Source organism: Tauraco erythrolophus, chromosome 8 (assembly GCF_009769465.1).
Source record: "Tauraco erythrolophus isolate bTauEry1 chromosome 8, bTauEry1.pri, whole genome shotgun sequence".
Taxonomy (NCBI): Eukaryota; Metazoa; Chordata; class Aves; order Musophagiformes; family Musophagidae; genus Tauraco; species Tauraco erythrolophus.
The window spans coordinates 39,315,074-39,339,865 of NC_141472.1; the positions used below are offsets into that span (position 1 = coordinate 39,315,074).

At 36.1% G+C, this 24,792-nt stretch overlaps 1 protein-coding gene across 1 annotated transcript in view; it reads right to left on the reverse strand.

The window, feature by feature from the left end:
* The window catches only part of LRP1B (LDL receptor related protein 1B), a 583,373-nt gene that overhangs the window by 187,123 nt on the left and 371,458 nt on the right, over window positions 1-24,792 (reverse strand). Inside the window, exons 33-37 of the mRNA XM_086616175.1 lie at window positions 12,929-13,069; window positions 10,766-10,891; window positions 8,738-8,869; window positions 967-1,101; window positions 420-549 (exon numbers count right to left, since the gene is read on the reverse strand). Coding sequence (XP_086472301.1) covers window positions 420-549; window positions 967-1,101; window positions 8,738-8,869; window positions 10,766-10,891; window positions 12,929-13,069 — 664 coding nt within the window. The remainder of the gene's footprint in view (window positions 1-419; window positions 550-966; window positions 1,102-8,737; window positions 8,870-10,765; window positions 10,892-12,928; window positions 13,070-24,792) is intronic.

Genomic DNA, 24,792 nt, shown 5'->3' on the forward strand with positions numbered 1-24,792 from the left:
ATGATGCTAGAATTTATAACAACCAAGGATTACACTGTTCTACAATCTCATCATGACATCGAAGTCTTCAATAGCTAATGTGACTTCCTTGGATTTGCTGGAAACTTAAGAACAGATGTAAGCATGCTTCCAAGCAATGTCTAAACTTCAGTTGAAACGATTGTCTTAGAGAATGAAAACTATTTTGGAAAGAAAATACAGTATGCCATGTACACACAGACTAACAAAAAACCTCAGTATATAAGAATAACGCTTCCTTCCAGCTGTACTTAGTTACAGTGCAATAGTTTATGACACAATCCCTTTGGGTTTTATTAAATGCTTATTTATTAGAATGAAGGCTTTGATTTACTTATTTAAGACCTTCACTGCTAGCATGCAAACTTTAAAAGAAATGCAAGTAGCCATGGTCGTGTTACCCTTTTTCTGGGTGTACCGCAATAGATCTTGGTTGGTCCAAACCTTGGGATATAATTACATATCGGAATGAGCCGTTGAGCCTGGCAACTTCGATTAAGTTGAAGCCATGATCCGTCCAATATATGTTACCTAGGAAAAAAACCTTGAAGTTACTGCAAAAAGAAAAGACTACTTGAAAAGTGTTTAAAACTTAAGTGCGTAAGTTAGGACCAGAAACTAACTCTGCTGTATTTTAACTTATATGTATATTATATTTGTAATTTCTAATCCTATTCAGCCTTGTGTTTTAAAGTATAACCTTGTATTCATGGTGTCACCATTGAGACTGTCCACTTCAGAAACAGTGTTCAAGATATTTATATATTTTTTCTGTGTGCAGTAAAACTTAAAAAAAGAGTGGCAGTATCTTCAAAGAAAATTATCTACAGATATTTAGAATATTAGAAACTAGAGCTGAAAGCAAACCAAGTTATTTAATCTTGAGCTGAAGACATGTCAGCGTGCTGTCAGAAATCTCAACAATCTCTGAAGCAGGTTAAGACCTACCTGCTATCCAGTCCACTGCAATGCCTTCAACTCTTCCCAGGCCATTCGTAACAATGTCTTCTTTCCATGTTTGATCTCGTTTAGATCTGCTGATTTTGTTGAAACCCATGTCTGTCCAATAGATGGTATCGTTTCCTATGAAACATACCATAATGATTCTTTGATTAATTCAGTTACTTCACTCCAAGTATCTACATCATTAACTGGCAATTATAACTTTATTAATAGGTCTCAGAGTAAACAGAAGAATAGTATCACAGCTATCATCATTAATTTCTCTTTTTTTTTATTTTGAATTTAAAATAATTAAATCAGAATTCCAGGTTTTCTACTGGTTGTTTAGTAGGGCAAATATAACGGGATAGGACCATGGCAACAGATGGAAGCTATCCCTGTTAAAAAAATCACAATAAATATGTTGTCTACCCCCCCATTCGATGGGATAAATGTTTGCAAAACATATTATTTTGTTTATTAATCACCATTCCAAAACATTTAAGAGTGTGGAAAACTACAATATACAACTGCTTAAACAGTCTTTTCCTTCCTTCTGTAATGACAGAGACTGAATTTTGGCAGTGTAAACAAATTTAACTAGAACAAAAAAAGTGTGACATTTGAGAGCGATATGCCGAGAAAAGAATAAAAAATTGACTCTATCCACAATTCATCTTTAATTTTAAATGTCCTGACAAGCTCTCACTATGAGTCTTTTGTGGTGACTTAAGGCATTTCAGCTGTCTTGCCTGCCGTTCTGCTGCAGCCGGTTGTCCATAAGGTGGAAGAGAGGGACTACTATGTAGTCTTAGAGTACAAACCTATTTTCACTGACCATTTAAACTCATCAGCCAGGCTCAGAATTTGGAGTGGCCAAAGCAAGAGAGACATGCACTCCTCTCTGTTGGCACAAAGTAACCTTGATAAAGAGATAGGGCAAAACAGTGATGATGTCCCTTAAGCAGAATTCTCTTTATTTCCATCGACAGAGGTCTGAGTTAAAAACACAGCCATGCTGCAGCCCACATCCTGGTTTCAAAGTCATCAGCTGGGGACCTCCTGAGTAAGCTATTTTGTCAGGGAAAGACATGGCTCAGAGATAAATAATATTTGTTCTTCATGTATTTTTGTTCATACTTTATCTTATTCCATAGGAGAAAGAGTGTGTGTATATATTTATATAACATATATTTATATCTATAAATATAGAAATATCACATATAAAAATATATATCTACGTATATATGTGTGTGTGTGTATGTAAGGGTGTGTGTATATACGTATAGATATATAAAAGAAAAGAACAAAACAAAATTAACACAGATAACAGTCAATTCCAAGACCACATCAATTTGGTACGCTCAAGAACCCTAGCCACACCACCTCTCATTTTGGCAACCTATGTTTTGAAGAAATGGAACACAATAAAAGAAATGACAAATTCTGACTTGAAGTATCCCAAACATATAGTTTGATAATCACATACTGGAGGCATGTATCTTGCTAGTTATTTCAAATGAAGATCTTAATACTAACTGCACATACGTTCAACAATAAGATATTGATCCACGATTGTGTGCAGGTGTATGCCAAATACCCTTCAGTAGAATATGACAAATACAGAATTACTACAAAGTCTTATTTGAAAGTACATAATTAATTTTTTTTTCCTACTCACTATGTTTACCAACTGGATAAGACGTTCTAGAAGTGAAATTTATGCATTTCATATTCTAGTTTATTCCTCTCCATAAAAACACATCCCTTTGTGTTCATATTATGACTATTTAAGTCAGCCACATGAACACTAATCCATATAACAGCTAAGAAGCTCGGTTATGAGAATAGAAAATAGAACATAGAAACTCTGTGGTTTCACTTCCATGAATAAATGTTCATGTGTATAGCATAACTGACTTTGTAGTGCTGTTCTCTCATAGAAAAGACTTAAATGACTATTTCTTGAAATACTGTTTTTCAGTAATCCAAAAATTTAAACAACTGAATTACTTGGATTTGCTTCCAGATAATCATGTTAAAGAGATAAAACCAATTTAAAATAAAAATCATACTTCCCTTTAAAATATATTATTACACACAACAACCATTAAAAGTCTATATAAATTACAAATTTACTTCCTGTAAAATACAGTATTTTTATGAATCAGCTTTGTTTTGTTAATGACTGGTGCTTTTCCTTAATACACAATATACCTGATTCATCTATAAACCGATAGAAAGCAACTGTTATGTACAAAAAAGGAGGGTAGGGACATACAAAATCATAGATACATAGATGTAACTTCAGAGATATAAAAATACTTCCCAATAATAATGAAAAACATATTTCCAAGACAAATATTACAGAGAAAACTATTTTAACATCAAATTGGATTTTTATTTAATTGGCAGTGTTCCTGTAAAATGATCAGAATCTTTCAGCAGAATAAATCTGTTCTACAAAACAAAAATATGGAAGTAGTTTTAGGACTGGAACTAAACAGGAAAATTCCAGTAATACTTGCTGTATTGGAAGACGCTCACAAAGCACATGCAGTTCACTGCTTCTAGAAAGTATCCTCCAAAGTAAATGCTAACAGCTTGAGTATGCAAAGATAATAATTACCCAACCATACACTGATATTAAACCTCAGCTAACACATAATTTCCTTAAAATTCTCATATTCTTTTACAGTCCTACGCCTTACTTGACTACATTTTGTGTCCTGAATTAAATCTTCATTAAACATAGCTGTAAAATGCATTGACTATGACATTTTGATATAATTGTTCAAAGACGCTCCAAGGCAAAAAAAAAAAAAAAAAAGAAGAGATATCTCTAAGTACCAATAAAGGTTATCCTCAGCAATGCAAAACTTTTCAGTCACTATGTGCTATAGATTACATCGGAGAATATTTTTTGATTTTCAGGTACTTCATGACAGCTTAAGAAAAGAAAAAACCTATACTCTTGTGTTCTATGGTGTGAAAAATGTGAAAATATCCACAGAATTAGTTTTCATTAAACTAATAAAGATCCCTGTGAGTTTCAAATACAGATAATACTATAACATTTGCTGAGTTTCAGTTTGCACTTGGAAACGGATGGTATCCTTCAAATGACAAACCCCTCTCATTTTACGGAGACCAATTTTTACAGGTTCTTTTCTGCTAATAATCATAGAATGGTTTGGCTTGGAAGGGACCTCAAAGATCATCTAGTTCCAACCTCCCTGCCACGAGCACGGACAACTTCCACTACACCAGGTTGCCCAAAGCCTCATCCAACCTGGCCTTGAACACTTCCAGGGACGGGGCAGCCACAATTTCTCTGGGCAACCTGTTCCAGTGCCTCACCACCCTCTGAGTGAAGAATTTCTTCCTTATATCCAGTCGAAATCTGCCCTCTTTCAGTTTAAAGCCATTTCCCCTTGTCCTGTCACTACACGCCCTTGTAAAAAGTCCCTCTCCAGCTTTCCTGTAGGCCTCCTTTAAGTACTGGAAGGCTGCAATAAGATCACCCCGGAGCCTTCTCCAGGCTGTTCCAAGTTCTCTGCATCTCAAAAAAACGCAACATTCTTAGTACCACTGAAGACCCATGCCAGGCAGAACAAGCTAACAGGAATTCAGATTAAGCAATTGGCCTTTATCTTGTTGTAGTTTGTTTACTTATAAAAGTGGATGAGCTTTGCACAGACCTGTGTGTCGATGTTGTCTCTGTCAGGTAGCATTATTAATATTATAATTGCACAAACCTGTTTTATTTTCGCCAATTACTCTGAAAAATACCAGAGACGGAGAAAAAAAAACTCCCTTCAGCATCTGGTTCCTGAAGTCAGTTCTGGCTTCAGACAGATGGAAGAAAGGCTTATGCTCAAATTGGAGCCTTCAGAATCTATTTATTTATTCTGTTGCTGGAACGGGAAGAGAAGAGAATTACTACCTGGAAATGCTGTTGCCATCAAACGGGAAAATACTGTCTGCAACTTTCCACAGCTTCTAGAAGCATTTTGCCAAGTGGTGAGCATTAGTAACCACGGCCTCACATTGACTCCAACAGTCCACAGGCAGCTTATCAGCAAACACTGAAAATTAATTCCATTTAATGCACTAGTATTTTGCCAACAAAATTCCTCAACTCAAAAAGTTTCAACTTACAAACTATTTGTTGATTATTACACCTTTTGCTAGGCCTGATCAGCCTAGTCTGTAAACGTTCAAAATGCTAATTTGAACAGAGAATAAAATCTATTCTTCTCTCACCTACACACACTTCTACATACACCACAGATAAAAATGCCCAGAGGTATGACAGCATGAGTAAGAGTGGACAGAAAATGGAGAAAGAAGTGGGGAAAAATATGTGAAAGAATGCCTCTGGGTTCCCAGTTCTCACTCAGTTCAGCAAAACTCAATGAGGGAGTAGGAAGACCCCGCTTTACACAGAGGCAAAATCTTGCAAACCTTAAGCTATTTTTGAGATGAATATACTACAAAACTGAAAGAGGCTTAGTACTAACACTGTATTCTTTCAAAACTATCAACAATTTTAACTATAACTCCACCTTTATGGAGCCTTTTCAGCACTAATGAAAACATTCATGTAATTGCTCTGTGTTGTTGCACTTTAAAAAGACCGATATGCTACTACTCCTTTAATACTTTGTGCCCTCTAAGTCAGTAGGAATCAAGATAGCGTCTCCTGATGAACAGGATCACTTTCTTGGAGACATAGTTCTACCCATCAATTTGAAGACTATCATACTGCAAGTAAACATGATGTTCTCATTTCTTAAATACTTAGAACATCCTTGATGTCTCAAACATAGCAGTGTTTCTCTGTCATGCAGATTCTCCTCCAATCAGACCAAGCTTAACAGCAGAGTACCTCCCACCATGTGAAACAATAACTTCAACAAATGCAAACCAGATACTAAGGTAAAAAGTATGGTGAGCTTCCTAGAATAACATCAGGTGGAAAAAAATATGTGCATTTGCCTGACATACTGTTAAGAAGCCTTTGGCAGCAGGGAAGAATTACTGCCATTATCTTTAACAATACAGATCGTTGTTACAGATGAAATATGTAATACAGAATACAACAAATACAGATGAGAAGCTACTAGGATCACACTCAGTTTTATAAATCTAACACCAGCAACCCCACTCCCCAACAACCTCTAAAAATGTCCAAAGATCAAAACTACTCTTGTAGTTATTTAATGAAAATTTAGAAGTATCGAGGCATAGGGAGAAAAAAGTGCATTTATCTTTGAGCCCTTTCATGTCTGCAAACAAATATTGCTGTAAGTGTTTTAACTATGTATGCTGGTTTTGGTTGGGATAGAGTTAATTTTCTTCACAGGTTGAATACCTGCCTGACGATGGGTAGTAGTGAATGAATTCCTTGTTTTGATTTATTTGCACGTGCAGCTCTTGCTTTATCTCAACACAAGAGTTTTCTCACTTGTACTCTTTCGATTATCTCCCCCATCCCACCGTGGGTGAGGAGTGAGCGAGCGGCTGTGTGGGGCTTAGTAGCCAGCTGTGGCTAAACCATGACACCATTATATGCTCTACTACTAGCATATCTTAATACATTTTAGCCACTTTGCATAGCTAAACATTACTGAGAGTAGATCAGAATTTCTGAATGCTTCACAATTCGTGCTTGCACAATTAAGCGCAAGCAGTAGTCATTAAGTGCAAAAAAACCAAGATGAAATACGTTTGATGAACAAAGGTTTTAGGAATTAATTCGGAAAATTGCAGCTAAGAGATCAAAATGAGAAAAACAATTGCTTTTTGAGCCGAAAAGCAGTTAAAAGCTGTACTGTAACTTTTTATGACACAGTATCCCCTTGTGATTTCACTGCTAAGGAAGATTTACATTTGTGTTTAGCAATGCATTTGTCACTGTCAACCGTATTCATGTTCCCTGTGCTGTAACTGATGGTGGTGAACCTCACTCCATTTCATCCTTCCTCAAATCTAATTTTTCCCAAAAGCTAAAAATTAATACAGGCATCTTATTCTTCCAAAACATTAATTTGATATTGACTAGGGAAGTCCAAACAAACTCTCTAAAGTAGGAGCTAGCATCTCCTGTAAGTAGACTATGCTAAAAAAAATTCTCCAAAACAAAGAAAACACACGAGATGCAAAAAATCCTAGTTTCAGCATTTTAGAATGAAAAGGCCAAATTCCAGATTTCTGTGTTACACGTTGTAATTTTGTAAAGCTTATAAGACTTGAATTCAAAAATGGTGGTTTGTTTTTTTTTTTTTTTTTTAAGGTAAATAATAAGAAATCTAATCCCTGGAAAATTCAGTTGCATTGTCCTAATACTCTCCGTCAAGAACACACGTAGCTACCACTTCCCTAACATGCTGTATCTTTCCAGAAACAGATGAAATCAGCTGTATCATAGTGTCTCCCATGTAAGATACGTGTATAAAAGCATTGGCTTTTAAGTGATTTTTCTGTCTCAGTAGACTATGACTGAACTATACCTATGATATAAGGAAAGCTCTGAACATCAGCTGCGACTGATTTGAAAGCAAAACATACAGTTATGAGGTCACTGTAAAATGTTAAGTGAACTTGGAATTTTATTAGGCAGAGTAGAGGTTCGAGAGCATCAGTGAAGAAGGCAGGCCAAAAGAAGAGAAGACTTTAATGAGTTTAACTCCTAACCTGTTAACGAAAGATTAGTGATATTTGTGTGATGAAGTAGTCAAACAGAACAAGCAGAAAAAGGTCTGGTTTTAATATGAAGGCATATATTAACATACACTTAGCATCTCTCCATGCTGAATTCCCAGGCAGAATTCATTTCAAAATGAAAAACAATGGATTATTACAAAATAATTGTGTATTTCAGGATGCCAATATCCACACTTATTTGGCATAGATAACAAGGTTTTATTTCTAAACTGCTAGTTTGTAAACTCAGAGTAACAAAAACAGCTCATGAGAAAATCAGCTTAGAGGAAGGCTAATGGGTTAAAAATATGGAGATATGAGACGCTTTCATGTTTTTCTTATTTTCTGTTAACTGACCATAAATTCCTAATGCCTTTGAAGATATTCAGACACCTTTTAGTATCAGTGGGAGATGTACCCAACTACATTTCAAGATCTGATCCTTAATTTATTTCCACCTTCTTACACCTGTATGGAAAACAAACCTCCTAGTTTCACGGGAAATTTGTGAAGCTATCTAAACTAAAAACTGTTTCCTATTTATACACTGCAGTGGAAAGGTATGTAATGTACTTGAGATAAAGATGTCTGTTCTTCAAGCTGTTAGAGCATCCGCTCCTAAAAGGAAGAAACCGATACGGAGTTGGCTTGTACACTGCAGTGAAGTGGATAAGCTTTACTGGACAGAAAGAAAACTGTTCCACTCAGCTGTTGAAACCACCTGCTAGGTCCCGAGAAAATTAAACGGAAAAAATGTCATGACAGCTTTTTTCTATGAAAAATCAACTAACGAAACCTGCTTTCCTACAGATATATGACCATCTTCTCTAAAATCACCAGTTTTCTACTCAAGTTCTCAGTGATGCCCCCAGTGAAAAACAGCAGATAGTGTTGCTAGTGCAATCTACATATATAGTAAATAGAAAAACATTATATAAATAATAAATAGCTAGAGGTTAACACTGTAACACAGAAGCAACTTCCAATTCCTTCAAATATAGTTGTAATTATTCAGAGGGTTTGAAAAAAATATTTACCATACATACAATGAACCATACATGGTATTTACCTGCATGGAAGTCTATGCCCACAGCAAATGAAGTTCCAGATACAGGCATTAAAGCATCCATTTTATCATTTGGATCAAGAGGAATTCCTCTAACTCCTTCATGAACAGAATACATAAGAAATGATTCAATACCTATGGTAAAAATAAAATAGGCAATGAGAGCAAAGTGGACGCTTTTAAAATTAAAAAGACTTGAGGAATTAACATGCACTAGACAGTGTTCCAATACTGCTCCATAGTTTTCCAGAACGATAACTCCATTTCTTTTTAAAAAACATCCATGAATTATTACTGCGTATTTCTAATTAAATGATAAATGCAGTCTTACAAAGGGAAGGGAATCACTGTCCATTTCAAGCATCACCTTAGAATTAATTAGCAGTAATGAAAGTCATCATTTAAGAAGAAAATGTTTTTTAATTATGAGAAATTTAAGAATATTTTCAGAGCACATCTGTACTTTCTGTAGATATTCGGCAAGAGACAATTTTAAAGAACATGTAAAAAGCAGGACTCAAGACTAAACTGTCTTTTGAGGCACTGGATTCATCTCATCTCATTTAGTCTTCCATGCTTCCTTTAGACAATAGAAATACACAGTTTTAGTGAATAATGTAGTTGATGTATTTTAAATATCTACTTTCATCTTAGATTCATCACTCTCTAGATGCACCTGTTTCTATTAAGTAGGAAGAAATTCTACTGTGTAGGTGTCTTGTTATGTAGTCATTCCCAGTCGAGATGAATCACATCTAATTGTTGACAACTAAAATTAGAACCAACACTTCGTTGCCCTATTCTGTTCATATATCAGAACACTACTAAGTTTAAAGGAAATTATGCAGCGAGACAATACATAACTCATATTCTTAAAGAATTTTAACTACCATACACAAAAAAGTTCCTTTCTCTTCACATCAATTCTTTCCAATTTTCTTTCTTTCTAAAGAGCTAACTAGTAGAAGACAGTAAAAATGTGGACTAAAAAGTTTTAGATAGAGAATTAAGAAATTTTCTTCTAAACAGGAAGAAATCTAGCTAGCAAACAAAACCAGCAATGCTAAACAAGTATATATGTACAGAACAGGACTTGTTATATTTGGTCCATGAATATTCAAGACAGAATAAAAATGGTTTTGACTCATGATCTCTTTTTAATTGAAGGGAAATTTAATCATAAAAAGCTGTTACGATCTAGAAAGCAGTACATCTATACATAAAGGAGGAAGACATTTCAAACACACAACATCCATCAGCTTTACTTGAACACCCAACTGAAAGTTTCAAATATTGGAAGAAGTAACTGAAAAAGTAAAAATGATGTTTAAAAAAACAAAACTTTAAGAACATAATTATTGTCACATATGAGAAGCACTAAATAAGCAGAAAAGCCACGTTTATGTTGCTTAATCCTGCTTCCATGTACACTCTACTATTAACTATATGAGGTAGCAATCTCTCATAGGAATAAATAATATTAAATTCGTACATCTATAAGGCACCTTGGAAATAAAGCTGTTTTGTATTATTTAGGTAAAAGGTAAGGCTTTGGATGCAAGCTATGCCTTGATTTTTTTCCTTCTCAAATAGACAAAAGATTTAAAATTTAAATAAATATTAAAAAAAATAAATCAGGTCTTACTTTATATTAAGGGCAATACAATAAGACGAGAGATCCGATTTTCAGATAGTGTGGCCTGTAATTTAATTTAAAGCTATGGTATGACTTTGAAAAAAATCCATACTGCTATTAATGATGGCTCAACTGGTCTGCTTTTCTGCCTATACTTGAAAAAACCTAAAAAAATACTCCTCAGAGTTTCCACAAAAAACTATGCAGAACTACATAAAGAAATTAAAAGATGAATTGAAATTCTGTCTTAACTACATTAGACATTTCTCTGTTATTGCTTTAATCAAGCATATTAAGTATGGTTATTTAGCTTAAAATTAATAAAGAAAGTTTATTTACTTTCTACAGTGCTCCCATAAAAGTGAAGTTAAAAAAACCATTGAAAGCCATTTTACCTTTGCATGCCATGCGGTTTTTTTGAAGGTTGTAGCCTATTGTACACACACAAGTCCTGGTGGTTTCTGACGTTGGTAAACAAAGTTGGGAGCATCCACCATTGTTTAACTGACAGGAATTGCTACCTATAACATGATGGGAGAAGAGATAAGAGCAAACAAAATTTGAACAGTGCAATCCTGACTAAAAATGAGTGTTGGCGTCAATTTATAAATATTATCAAAATCAAATTTTTTTCAACTAACTTCTTTGAAAAATTAAGATACTTCTAAAATATTTCAGGCTATCCTACTATTCGTATGTTTTTCGACTCTTCACTGGTACAGTACTGTACTGGTACAGTTTTATCTACGTGTTTCAAATCGTGGGTTTTTTCCTTAGAATACTTTTTCAAAATAACTGCTTTCTGAAGGAGAATCTGCCTCTTTTAAAGTAAAAGTATATGATAAAACTGAAAATATCACATTAAGTTTTTGAGTATCAATGCTGGAATCTCACGGACATTAGTCTAGAAGATGTATCTTACTCTAAACCATGAGCAAATCATTGATCATATTGTATTAATTCATCAAATATTATATTAACCTCACATCTTCATGAACCATTTTGTTTAGTATTGCTCCAATGTGATCTCACAGATCCATGCTCCTGCTTCTTAATTAAAACATGTCTTTTTAAGTTATAGATTAACATTTTTTAATAAGATTTGCAATAAACATTATACACAGTACAATAAACACACCTCAGAAATTTGAAGCTTCATGAAAAAACATTTAAGTCTACTACCACGTTCAAAGAATTAATTGATTACAGGTTACCAAGCCCGTATGAATCAGAGAGCTCCTTGTCACATTTATTTTGCATTTCTAATTTTGAAGTACAGAGAATTTCTTCATCTAAAATCGTAGATGTTTTCTAATGATCCAACCATACAAATGGAATAGAGAGGTGAGGTTTCAGTGTCTCAGGTAACCTCAGACAAAGGTCATATTTGAATACAAAGAAATCTGTAAGTGCCCTCACATCACATTTGCTCTCACGTCACTTTGATTTAATGAAATGCAAGATGTATACGAAATATGCAAAAAACTGTGCAAGTGTAAAGCTGAATCCCATCTACAGTGTTTAATTCTTCTATCAAAAACCCTGACGTTGCTCTGTCAAAATATAGATCAGCAAGGTGACACTTCACTACACAACTTCAGGGCTCTCATTACGGTTAAAGTTCAGTAATACAGAAAGACAGAACCGTTCTTTTTCTTGACTTCTGTAAAATGGAAGAGGTATATTAATGCCACAGACACCAAATATTGCTAACATGGCAAAGCACCTTTGGTGTTTCCTAGAGTAGGTAAAGTGACAAGTGTTCCTAGAAGTCCTCAATATGGAACTGAATTAATGTACTCCGTATGTATGGAGACTACTCATTGTCCATGAGATATTAGACAGCTCAGCTCCATCCTGTGTTCTTTTGAAACCTTCTCCACAAAACATAAATATTTGATTCACGCAGATCACATCCTCGTCGCTTTCAGTGTGACCATCAACACTTTGAAAGCAGTCGGAATCAGAAGTAACCTCTTTCTAAAGAATCTCCCAAATGTTTTAATCTCTGATTTCCAATTTCATAAAACCGTGTGCATGACCCCAAACTACACTTTCATCTTAGTTCCCACTTTACCAACTAAATTTTGCAGTATTAGCAATACCACCTCATTTTTCTGTCACACTTTTGATTTATACTACTGTCACTTCCGTCAATTTAGATGAATTAAACTGTCTGAAACAAATACATAATTAAGAATATTAATAAATTCTCTCATAATACTTCACTTAAAATTTCAATAATTTGAGATAAGGTTCACGCACTAAACGATTTTTTGATTAAAATTTTAAAATTAGATTCTCTAAAATATCTTCAAACATCACTATAGTGTAAAGTTCAGAAAACGTGATTAATTACAATACATCAGGTAGATATTCTAAATTAATTACCCTATTAAATTCAGTAATTTATTCAATAATAAAATATTTTATAGTATTTTATCACCGAATCACAATGAAATACAAATTATTTTGTTCTAGTCATGTTTGGAGAACAACACGGGAAAAGATACTATGCAGCCTAAAAGTTGGTTAAACATGCTTCGAATTTAACATACCTTGCTGTGCTGCTTTATCATACACTTTCATATGTACAACGCCTGAAGTCTTGTTTCGCAGGACCGTTGGATTTCTTCCATCTCTTTTGTTACAGGTACCGATCTGTGCTAAGTTTTGGTCTGCCCACCAAAGCTTTTTATCTGTAAAATTTTCAATTTTTAAAAATTAAGAGGATCACTATAAAATGATATATGTTTGAAACCTAAGATGGTAAAAAAAATAAGAAAAACTGCTAAAATAAGAAATATTCTTCCTTTTTTTTTATTTTAAAAAGACAAATTTTGGATTTATAATTTTTTTTTCTCTTTACTTGATAGGTTTTCCACACGTTTTTAAGTGGAAAAACTGAACTATGCCCAATTTATAATGGAAGGTTACTAAACCTTATTCATAGATCATATATCAGTACAACAAAGGGTTTGCTCTCAAAATTTGCTACATTCATTCATCATGTATGCAGAGATGACAGGAACTCTGGTTCCAGGGTTTGGTTACTTGATGTGAGTGTTAAAATTAATAATTACTACAAAATAATTAAGAACCTTTTTACTGTCTTAAAGAAATTATTGAAATTACCAGCTTACACTGACAGTAACTTTTTCATCATGATTTACACAAGATTTTAAAATAATGGGAAAAATGAGACATGCCACACATACTAGCATAAAGCTTCAAACCATCCTCTGCAATCCACACATGCAAGGTACTGGAACTCTAGTTGGAAGGACTTGTTAAATATTTATGATAGAGAATTCTCACTCAATGCACAATTGCAGTACACGCAACATTTTTCAACAGTTGGATTTCAGGTTACTTTAGTCAAAGATTTCACTGAAATTCAGACAGGATTCTAAGTGACATCAGGACGGAAATACTAAGGTGGGTCATATTGCTGTGACCATATTTGTTACTGTGCACGCAAATTTTCATTTTAAAAGAAATTAAGATACAAATGCCAATATTAATGTAAAGATAATCTTCATAACAAATTAAACAGCAGTGTATGATGACAAGCAATTTAAAAGAAATTTCAACGAACTGAAAGGTATGCATGAGATGTATATTCTCTACTTCATTTCACTTACACCACTTCAGGAACATGTTATTTTTGAAGCTCCATTAACATAACTTAAATATCAACATTAGAGATCTCTTTAATTTTATTCAGAAATATACAACACGGTGTTATCAGTTCATCAGTTTGAGACTTTGACTCATTACCTGCTGGAATTAACGAAAGAGCCTCTTCAAATAAAGAGCTTGCTAGTTTTTTAATCATCTAATGAAAGCTAGTATGATGCCTCAGCGTCTATGGTTTATAATTTCTTTAAGGTAATAAACTTCACTACTTTTCCTCAAACCAGTATTGGGGTGATATTTACACCAAGTTTTGAGTATTTCCTGTTTCATACTGTCACTTGATATTGTACAAATGGGCTACAAAATAAGTTGCAAGAACCACAAAGTGAAAAGAAAAAAGCAAAGATGACCTATCACGAAAAACAGCAAGAGGAAATAGTGCAAACAGAAGAAAATAATACAACATATGCCATTTTGAAAATCCTCCCAGTAGCTCTCAGAAAATTTTTATTCCCTATTCCTAAGGCTTGGAAGACAGAATAAGTAAAAATAGGGGAAATCGGAAGAAAGCTAGAAATGGTCTTCACTCTCGTGGTACGTCTTTATACCCTATACATACAGAAGGTCAAAGTTATCAGCTTTACTGTAGCTCTGAAGGATGACAGCAAGATCACAGAACAGCCTTCTACAACAGCTATGTCTTGTCAGTGTTTCAATGAAGATGCTGTGTTGACAACAAAAAGAGCTCTGTAGCATGGCACCACTACTTGTATTGGCCATGCTGTCAGAGACATAGTCAAGTGTCATAGATCAAGGGTGCCCAAGGACTGCTCATCCTTATATCACATCTGAGACTATCCCAACTTGAGAATCAGGGCACTGAAATCATAGAATGGTTTGAGTAGGAAGGGACCTCAAAGATCATCTAGTTTCAACCCCCCTGCCATGGGCAGGGACACCTTCCACTAGACCAGGTTGCTCAAAGCCCCATCCAACCTGACCTTGAACACTTCCAGGGATGGGGCAGCCACAGCTTCTCTGAGCAACCTGTTCCAGTGCCTCACCACCCTCAGAGGGAAGAATTTCTTCCTCAGATCTAATCTAAATCTACTCTCATCATGCCATCAAATCAGTTATGACATGCTTTTGTGACTTGTCATGTGCCAAGTGAAAAGAACACAACCTTTACATCTCACATAAGCAGGCACCAGCATTGCACACTCGAGGTGGGATCATTTGTATAACTCAAAGTAACATATTCTACACAAATATCTTCCATGAGGTACATGGCAACGGCTCAGCTTAGAGGAAACTAAAGAACACACTGCAATTGCAAAAATGTATTTCTGAAAGGCAAGCAAACTTTTGTCAGATCCAAAAGAACAATAAACACAGTAATGATCCTCATCGACTAATTTTACCAGACTAAACACTTGAGAACTTAAACTTGCTTCCAAAACCAGGACTCAGCCAACTCATAGGGACTGAATGTTCACAGTGAAGAGCTCCTTACTCAACCAATGCAAGTCCTTCAGTTGGTTCCCTTACAACATAATCTTCTCATTTTTATCATAACTTATTTCAGCCAGATTGTTCCCATTACTCATGAATCTCAATAATTGCTGGAAGCAAAGCAAATCAGTCCTTTCTTGTCTGGGTGAGATTGAAACACAGAGCATACAGAAAACAGCCAATGGTAACTCTTAATGTCATCCTTCAGACATTGCATAAAACCATTATTTCAGTGAAGAACTCCCTGATGTTTCTAGCTGTAGACAAACAAATCCAATGCAAAGCACTGCCAGCTGTTTCTATCATTGTAATGGGAAAAACATCCTGTATTCTACTTTTCAGAGACTTGAGACACTTCCATTAGTTTTTGATAACTATTTAAAACCTTTGGAAAAATCAATGCACAGAGCTAACATAACCTTTGTCAAAATACAGATTTCCTTTTGAAGTGAAACCAAGAACACCCATATGCCATACTTCCTTGATGAACTCAAAAGCCACTCCATATAAAATCTGGTCTGACTGAGCTCCAGTATCTTGCAAAATAGCAGAATGATTGACTGGCTGAATCCCTTTGATTTGCTGGCAGCCAGATGGCCATACAGCACATGTGCTGGCCAGCCTATCACTTCATGTGTAGCTCCACAGTGGCAACAGTCTGTGTTTTGTTTTGACACAGAGAAGATGCAGAATGGAGTGGAGAGAAAGAAGGGGAGAAATTTAAGGAATATGTGACAAAAATGGGGTATTTGTGATAGCAAATTGCGGAACTGTGGATGGGGGAAGGCTCTACAAGTGCTCGCAGTTGTGCAGAAGAGCAGGAGAGAAACTGGAGTGAGGTCTTAGGGTGAAAGATGATGGTGGGGTATTGCACTGGAGGTATTATGGAGAGAAGGTTATAGAGAGAAGTTACAGTATTATTAAGATGCAGGAGACATGGAAACAGTCTTCACCAGTTTTACTTTTGCTGCAACAACCGCTGATTTGAGGCTGCTTCCAGAGAAAACCCTAAATTAAAATGCCTAGTAAAATATGGAAATTCTACTGACTTGACTCCAGGGAAGGAATTCGTTTTCACAAGTGAATAAAATTGCTTGTAATGCTAAAACACATTTTTCATTAAAAACAAGTTACAATCAATGACTAAGAAATTATGGAAAAAAAGAAAAGCAGGCATCAGAGGATGTTTTCAAACAGCCTTGATATCAAACTCAAACTCCAATGAACTTACGGCCAAACACTGACACAGAAACCATAGCCAGTCTTCTGATTTTAAGTCCTTAACACAGTAGTCCTCTTTGTCTCTAGGGTACACACAGATGTACGATGGGACGGCCTCAGTGTCCCTGGTTGACAAGTTTCACAGTCCTTAACACATTTCACAGTGCCTGGTTTCTCCTTTTCTTTGAATGCCAGAACACCCTACCTGAGTCCTCAGGCCCTGAGGTCCCAAGATTTAAACAGTACAATGACCTCCTTCAAGCTCATTATGGGTTATCAGTTTCTCCTGACTTAGTCAAGACAATCACCTTAGTGACTTGCCAACACTCTGTAGCTCACTATTTCAAAAAAGAAGTTATAGATTTTTATATGATGAATTTAAAATTATACTTCTGAGGATCCACAGCTGAGGATCTATATTCTTCCTATATTCTGGTATTGCAAAGAAATTTAAGCTATTTTGTTAGTAAAAATTAATCAATCAAATAAAACATTAGCCTTCTAGGAAGTTTCAGTAAAGAAACAAGGTTTCATTGTCTCATCTCTGTTACATTCTCTCAGTTAACAAAGCAGTTTAAAAATAAGTGGAAGCAATTTCCCTCTGCTCCTAGTTTTTTTGAAAAGTAACTGTTTTAAGTAACCTAAACTAGCTAACAGTTTAACACTATATTACCTCAGACCTAGATTTGACCAATAGTCTCAAGAGGAACACAACGTAGTTTCCATGTGAATATGAAATTTAACCATGAAAGGAAAAACAAAACAGAAAAAGGAAACAAAATTATAGCAGCAATTTGAATTCAACTGTATCTTCAGTTTGTCAGATATATTTTTAAACTGGAACAATTATAAATGGCAGTATATGGACAGTACCATGTGCTTCCCTTACTAACAAATTACAGCTTTGCAGTGAGTTAACATTTCACTCACGGCTACGTTTAAAGTATTAATTACTGTGAAATACAATCTTGCAGCGATGTTCTACATGAACAAAAAAAGTATGAACATTTCCTTTTTTTCCTCCAAATAATAATGTATCTTTTAAGTTTCTTAAATGAAACAATTAAATAGGGCAAGTCTGGATAATTGTCAGTTTAACATCATCAGCATTTTCATTTCAGGCAGAAAAAAGTTATTACTGTAGATGAACCAGAAGTAAAATCCTGAATTCAAAAAACTTTAAAACTTTGGGAACACTGCCTTTCCAACCAATATTGTATATTAACCTCATTTCTAGTTAATTTTCTTTTCAGTTAAATGAACTGTTGCCTGTGCTGCAGTTTTAATATTTAAATAACTAATTTACAGAGCCAGACGGTTGAGTGTTTCATGATGAAAGCTGCAGATCTGAAAAATAATTTTTGTTGCAGTAACTGTAAAACGTTACTGCAGAAAAGAAAATAAACTCTGAAAATATCAAGGAAAAAAAAGCATTTACTGAGTAGTCTTCACAGATATATGATGAGACAACAATCTATAGAACAAAAATATTCTGAAGACTTGGAGACACAAATGTAACTCTCCAGTGAAACTTGCATAAAAATTAAAGGAAATCTATCCTCCTCTGCATTCAAAGGTGCTAGAAGTGGCTGAGTGAAAAAATCATCCTGCAACATCAATCTGTTAAATTAATAGTTGCTTACATCTGATGATCCTTTTATCGGACAATCCTTAGAACAAGAAATCCCTGTGCTCAATTTTGATGGTGTGAATTACGAGAGAAAGATAGATGTGAGATAGAGTATAAAAGTGACTATGTGATATAACCTGTAGGTGAAATCATGGAAATTTGACTTCTTTTTCTTTTTTTCTCTGTGAGATTATGACCCACAATAATGAATTATCTACACTAAAGGTTTAGGCTAACTCTTTAAATAAAATGATTGTATGCAAAGAAGCGATTTCAGTCTTCAAAACTTCTATTTGAACATGAATCAGAATGGCCCATTAAATAATGTTGGTAATTACTGCTGTCTTGAGCATAGTATCTTGCAACGTACTGATTTACATATCCAACTAATCCATATTTTTTTGTTTATTTATTTTTTTAAGACTGGAGGACAGGAGGGAAGCAAAGCACATGGAGTTTTGGTGTTTTGCATCACTTGTTTCAAAGAAGTGATCAAACTCTTTCAGGCATTTCTTTAGTATTTTGTGCAAAAACTCACGCTTGGCTAAGGTTTCGAAAGCCTCCCAAAACTGCAATCTGCTGACTTACCTGTCTCTTTAGGGAAAGGAAACAAATGAAACCCCCAAACAACCAACTTTGCATATTCTTTTATGGAGAGATGAAGGCATGGCACATGCTTAATCAAGAAGTTAATTACCTACACCATAAATGGTTTCCTTCCTCTCTTTATAGAATCATAGAATCGTTAGGGCTGGAAGGGACCTTCAAAGGTCATCTAGTCCAACCCCCCTGCAAGGAACAGGGATATCTCCAACTAGATCAGGTTGCTCAGGGCCTCATCCAACCGGGCCTTGAACGTCTCCAGGGATGGTGCATCCACCACCTCTCTGGGCAACTTTAGTATTAGTACAGAGCCAAATCACTTCTACATCACCAAGTGAATGTTCCATCACGTGCCTCTTTTGTTTACTGAGCTACTAAACAAGGCTATTGCTGCTTTTATATAGAATTAACAACACCTAGACAATTTCCATCAATGGTGTCCGACATGCCAGAGCATAGAGTTCTTTCCCTCTATTCACGACACAAGAAACAGAAACCATCACAGTGTAAACTCATTACTAGTCCTTGAAGTACTTGACCGTAAACACAGCGCTTGAGTAGTCTCCTGCATGACCTATACTGTCCAAAAGGCCAAATCATGACAAATCACCAATGAATACTCAAAATACACTTCACAGTGAGTCTTTTAACTTCCTCCTCCATCTTTGTTAAGACGACACCTGGATAAACATTTAATTAAAAACATAACTTAAAAAAATCTTACTGACCAAGTACTTATTCTCCTTTTACAATGGAGGCTTTATATGGTGCACTACGAGTTTTAGAAAGAGATATGGATACAGTATGGGGAGTAAAATGAGAAGGAGAACCTGAAAATTTAACTAAGGTGAAGCTCATGCAAATCTTGACAATCCAGGTATATTAACCAAAAAAACCAAAACACATCAAAACACAAAGCCAACCCCAAACAAAAATGAACCTAAATCAAAACAACAATCCATAAATTTTGAAGTATTCAAAGCTTTTATGACTAGCTGCCACAAAACATCAACTGGTCACAGCTGGCCAGTTATGCCCTAAGACCTAAAGAACACAGGTTTTTAATTGCTCAGAAACTGCTGAATGGCCAATATACACCACACAGTCTCACACCAAAAAACCCTCCCAAAATATTAGATGACTATTTTTGACCATAATTCTAAGCAGAATTTTGGACTACTTCTCTCTGCATTATTAATATCTTCTCTCAGTAGGTAACTCATCTGTGATTTCTAGTATTATGATGAATTAATTCATTTCTATATTATTTTTAAAATATATTAGATGATTTTACAAAACCACTTGATTTTAGCATAGACAACTTGCTTTCACAAACAAGGGAAGAAATAACTATTTGAAACTTTTAAATATCAAACTGAAGTTAAATCATTTATTTGCTTGATTATGCTAACAAGTTGTTCGATTGCTAATTACAATCTTGTTGCTGAAACTGGGTTATAATATACATTAAAATTGTTGTATTTGTTCATTTTGTTGGATAATTAGCATTAAGCACAGCAACATACTGGGAAACAGCAATTTCAAATGCCAAAAATTGCTGCACTAGCATTGTGGACAGTCCTTCGGAGATTTCAAGCAGTACTCTCAATGAAAATTTTGATGGGCCATTAGTTTTCATTAATGCTGGTTTGAGTATTTATGGAAGACAACTATGTACTGTACTTAGAACTGGGCAAATTGCCTAGATATATTTCATATATTAATGCTAATGTAATGAATGATGTTACGGCAATTAGAAGACTGATGACTTGGAAAATTAAGGTGTATGTATTTGAAGTTTCCTGATCTAAGCAGCCCCTTTCACTTCACAATTACATCCAGCAAAGTCACAGCTCCCACCATTTGAGTTACTACCAATGCATCCCCGTGTTGTTTTTGAAATTTTATTTAGTATAAACCAAAAATCAAATAACCAATATATCATTTAAGCACATGATGAAAGTAAATGGCATGACTATATCTTGGTAATATGAACCCACATTTTCTGTCTAAAATGAAACACTGTAATTATTACTGTCTATTTTGAATGTTTGCACCTTGATGGCTGTTTTATATACAGTTTGTGTTCAAAAGACAATGTTCTATTACCTGCACTCCCATTGAAAAGCTATTATATATGTCTGATTCTGTTGTATTGCTGATCAAATTTTTTTTTACATGAATTTCAATAGAAATAGCACTTATACACAGAATCATTCACTACATTAAGGTAGTCTATTTTATACTAATAAACAACAACAAGAAAATACTACTACTTCGCATCACAGAATATTTCCTTTGAGGTTTCTACCACAAGCATTTTAAAGAAAATCACTAATGCACAACAAATTATATCCTCATTATACAATCTACATCACATTCCTATTTTGTAGTCAAACGAGCTGAATTTAGTGTAAACTGTATTTCTGTGAAGACATGATACAAAATCCAATCAAATACCTCCACCAAAACTGCTGACAGAAGCCTTCAAGATCTTTTTCTTTTCAGTGACAAACTTACAGTAACTAATCAATACTTTTCTAGCAATGCTTAGTTTATGAGTCAGAGCCATATATCATTCAAGAAAAAAAAATACACCAGTATGGAAACACATACAATGTTGCTGCAAGTTCCTTTATAATCCAAATCTTGTAACATAATGACTCTGCTCACCAATGCAGAAACACATAGTTCTCACCACAAAGGTAAATTTCCAACCAGTTTCAGTCACAGTCAGGGAATCATTTCCATTATAAAACTTGGAAGGCAGGCAATGAGACTTCATGCAAAATGCCAAATACATCTATATAATTTGATTACATTTAGACACTGGCTACCAGGAAAACTGCTAAAATCAGATTCTGAAAATGATATATTAAACTCAAATTTAACACAAGTATAGGAAGCATTTTCTTAATGTTGAACAGTATTGCTGTACCATATAAGAAAATCAGAGATTCTCTCACATAGAACATCCTGTGTTTCCAAAACAGTGAATATATTTGTTATGAACTTGTAAACGGTGTCAGTAGTAGATGTTGAAGACAAAACAAAATGAACAGTTAGCAGAAGAAAACCACTGTTGACCAAATGCAAGACAATAAACAGTGGGAGGTATTAAACAAAGCATTTACATGCATTTTGAAATGGTAAATCAACTTAAAATGACTGATGTTGCATGCACTGACATTTCACACAGTGAATGTGTATTTTAAGAAAAAGCAAGAGGAGCAGAAAAATAAACTCGACTTAATCATGGATTTATAGTAACATCTTTGCAATACAGAATAGCAATAGCAAAAATAAATTTTTGTAGGCATGGAAAAAAATAGGGATTTTGTATATATTCAAATGCTTGACTTTCAAATGGAATATAACTTTCATCTCATCTATATCATGCTCAAGGAAATGTAGCAAAAACTGTCCGCAAAAGACTAGGAATACTAGAGCTCAGCACATGGAAAAAGAAAGATGACTGACACTGAGTAGAAAAGTCAATAAATGAAAGAATGTAAATACAGAATGGTGCAAAAAAAAAAAAGAAATATATATATATATAAGGACTAAACAATAAACATCTGAAACAGCAGTGGTAACTTTCAAACAGTTTACAATGGCTAAACTGTAACACTAAAATATAAAATAGAGAGATTGAAATCAACGAAGTAGAAACAATGAGGAAATGGAGGAGTAAGTACTAAAGGGGAGTAGCATCCATCATTGCCTGGTGAAGCTCTGAACTACTCTATAGCTATATTCAAATGCAAAATAAGATTTTACTGATTTAGCTAGCGTTATTTATTGAGATCGTATCACACTGCATAACCATGGAGTGCCTAACTGCTTCTCATTTCTTCTCCCATTTTGAAATTAACAGAATCAAAGATCAAGATAACAAGGAGATATCAGAATAGTAGAGAGATTACCAAATCAAGGAGGGAGGCACTCTTGGGCAAAGCCTCTGTCAGTCGTTTTTTTTTATAGTTCTGAAAAATCTTTTGGAATGTGAACTGGAAGACGGAGCAAAAACCACTGAGAACTGTGTGGTGGTTCAGCCCTGTGGCAGCTCAGCCACCACACGGCCACTCACTGCTCCCCTCATGAGGGGGAGAGGAGAAAAACGTAACCAAAGGACTGAGGGGCGAGACAAGAACAGGGACACCGACCATGGCCTCGGGAAAAATGGACTCGGCTTGGGGACAAAACAATTTAATTCCTTAACGGCTCATTCAGAGAGGACCAACAAGAAACAAAGCCAGATCTCAAAACGATCTTCCCCCCACCCCTCCCTTCACCCCGGCGCTACCTCCTGTCCCAGTGGCGCAGGGGGACGGGCAATGGGGGGCTGCAGGTTGGTTTGTCACACGTTGCTTCTGCTGCTCCTTTCTCAAGGGAAGAGGACTCCTGACACTCTTTTCCCCTGCCCAGTGGGGCACTCCACAGACTTCTCCAACGTGAGTCCTTCCCGCAGGATGTAATCCTTACCCATCGGATTGCTCCAGCACAGGCTTTTACCACACAGTCACAGCTTCTTAGGGAGCTGCCGCCCACTCCGGCAAAAGGTTCTCCACGGGCTCTCTCTCTCCACCTCATCATCAGCCTCCAGCAGCTCACAGAGACCACTGTCTACAACTTCCCTCAGGCACTGACATCTCTGCTCCAGCATGGGGTTCTCCACGGGCTGCAAGTGGGTCTCTGCTCCGTCGTTCTCTCATGAGGGCAGGGGGGCCACTGCCATCTCACTGTGGGCTACAGGGGAACCTCCGCTCCGGCACCTCCTCCTGCTCCATCTCCACCGTCCTTCGTGTCGGCGTGGCCATTTCTCTCAGGTCTCAGTCTTCTCTCCACTGCAGTCACGCCAGGCCCAATGAACCTCGGCAGTCCTGGCAGGATGACCTCCGCCCAGTGGGCACACTGGGAGCAAGACGCTCCGGAGCTCTCCAGTCAGGCAGCAGCAGCCCAATGCAGGCGGTCACCTGCCCACCTGCCTCCTCTCTTCAGCATAGGTCCAGCCCCAGTTCAGGCTCCTTTGTCCCCATCCTAAACAGGGCATTCTCAGAGGCGCTAATGGCTCAGCCCTGGCCCGAGGGGATGGGGGATCCAACCTGGCCAGAGGATGCTCTGACTGGTTTTGGAGCAGGGGGAGCTTCTCACAGGGGCCGTTTCCACAGCCCCTTCCGTGCTACTAAAACCCCATCATGTAAAACCAGCACATTAAACCTTTCATTGCTACTTACAGGGGCTGTTTCCGCAGCCCCTGCCGTAAACCCAGCACAAACTGCCAGAAGATGTCAGTTTTCTGTGCAAAAGGCTGTTCAGACAAAGAGCGGAAGACACTGGCTCTTCACGCGGACCACTAGATTATCCCTGGGGGTCTCCGGGAACTCGTGCTTTCTGACAAGGAGACTCTGAAGGCTGGGAAAGACGCTAGTAACGAGATGCTTCACGAACAGCTAAAAAAATTCAGAAGCATGAAGGACTGAGGTGCCAGAAGAGATCAACAGTACAGTACATTTATCAAAAATTCAGCATATTTTCTGACAATCCTTTCTCCTTCAGTACACTTATTGTTGGTGAGGGAACTCAGCTCACATTACTCTGTCTCCTCAATCCACCAAGGTTCCCTCCACGGCTTCTTCGTTTTACCTCTTCAGACCAATAAAGATTCTGATAATCGACAACTGACCAATGCATGACCTGGTGAGACTACTGTTGAAAGGGAGTTTCCAAATACCCAACTCTACCTCCTCTTTCTGCCCCAACGGAAACAAAACCCAACAATACGACATGATCATATACTTAAAATGAAGAAACAAA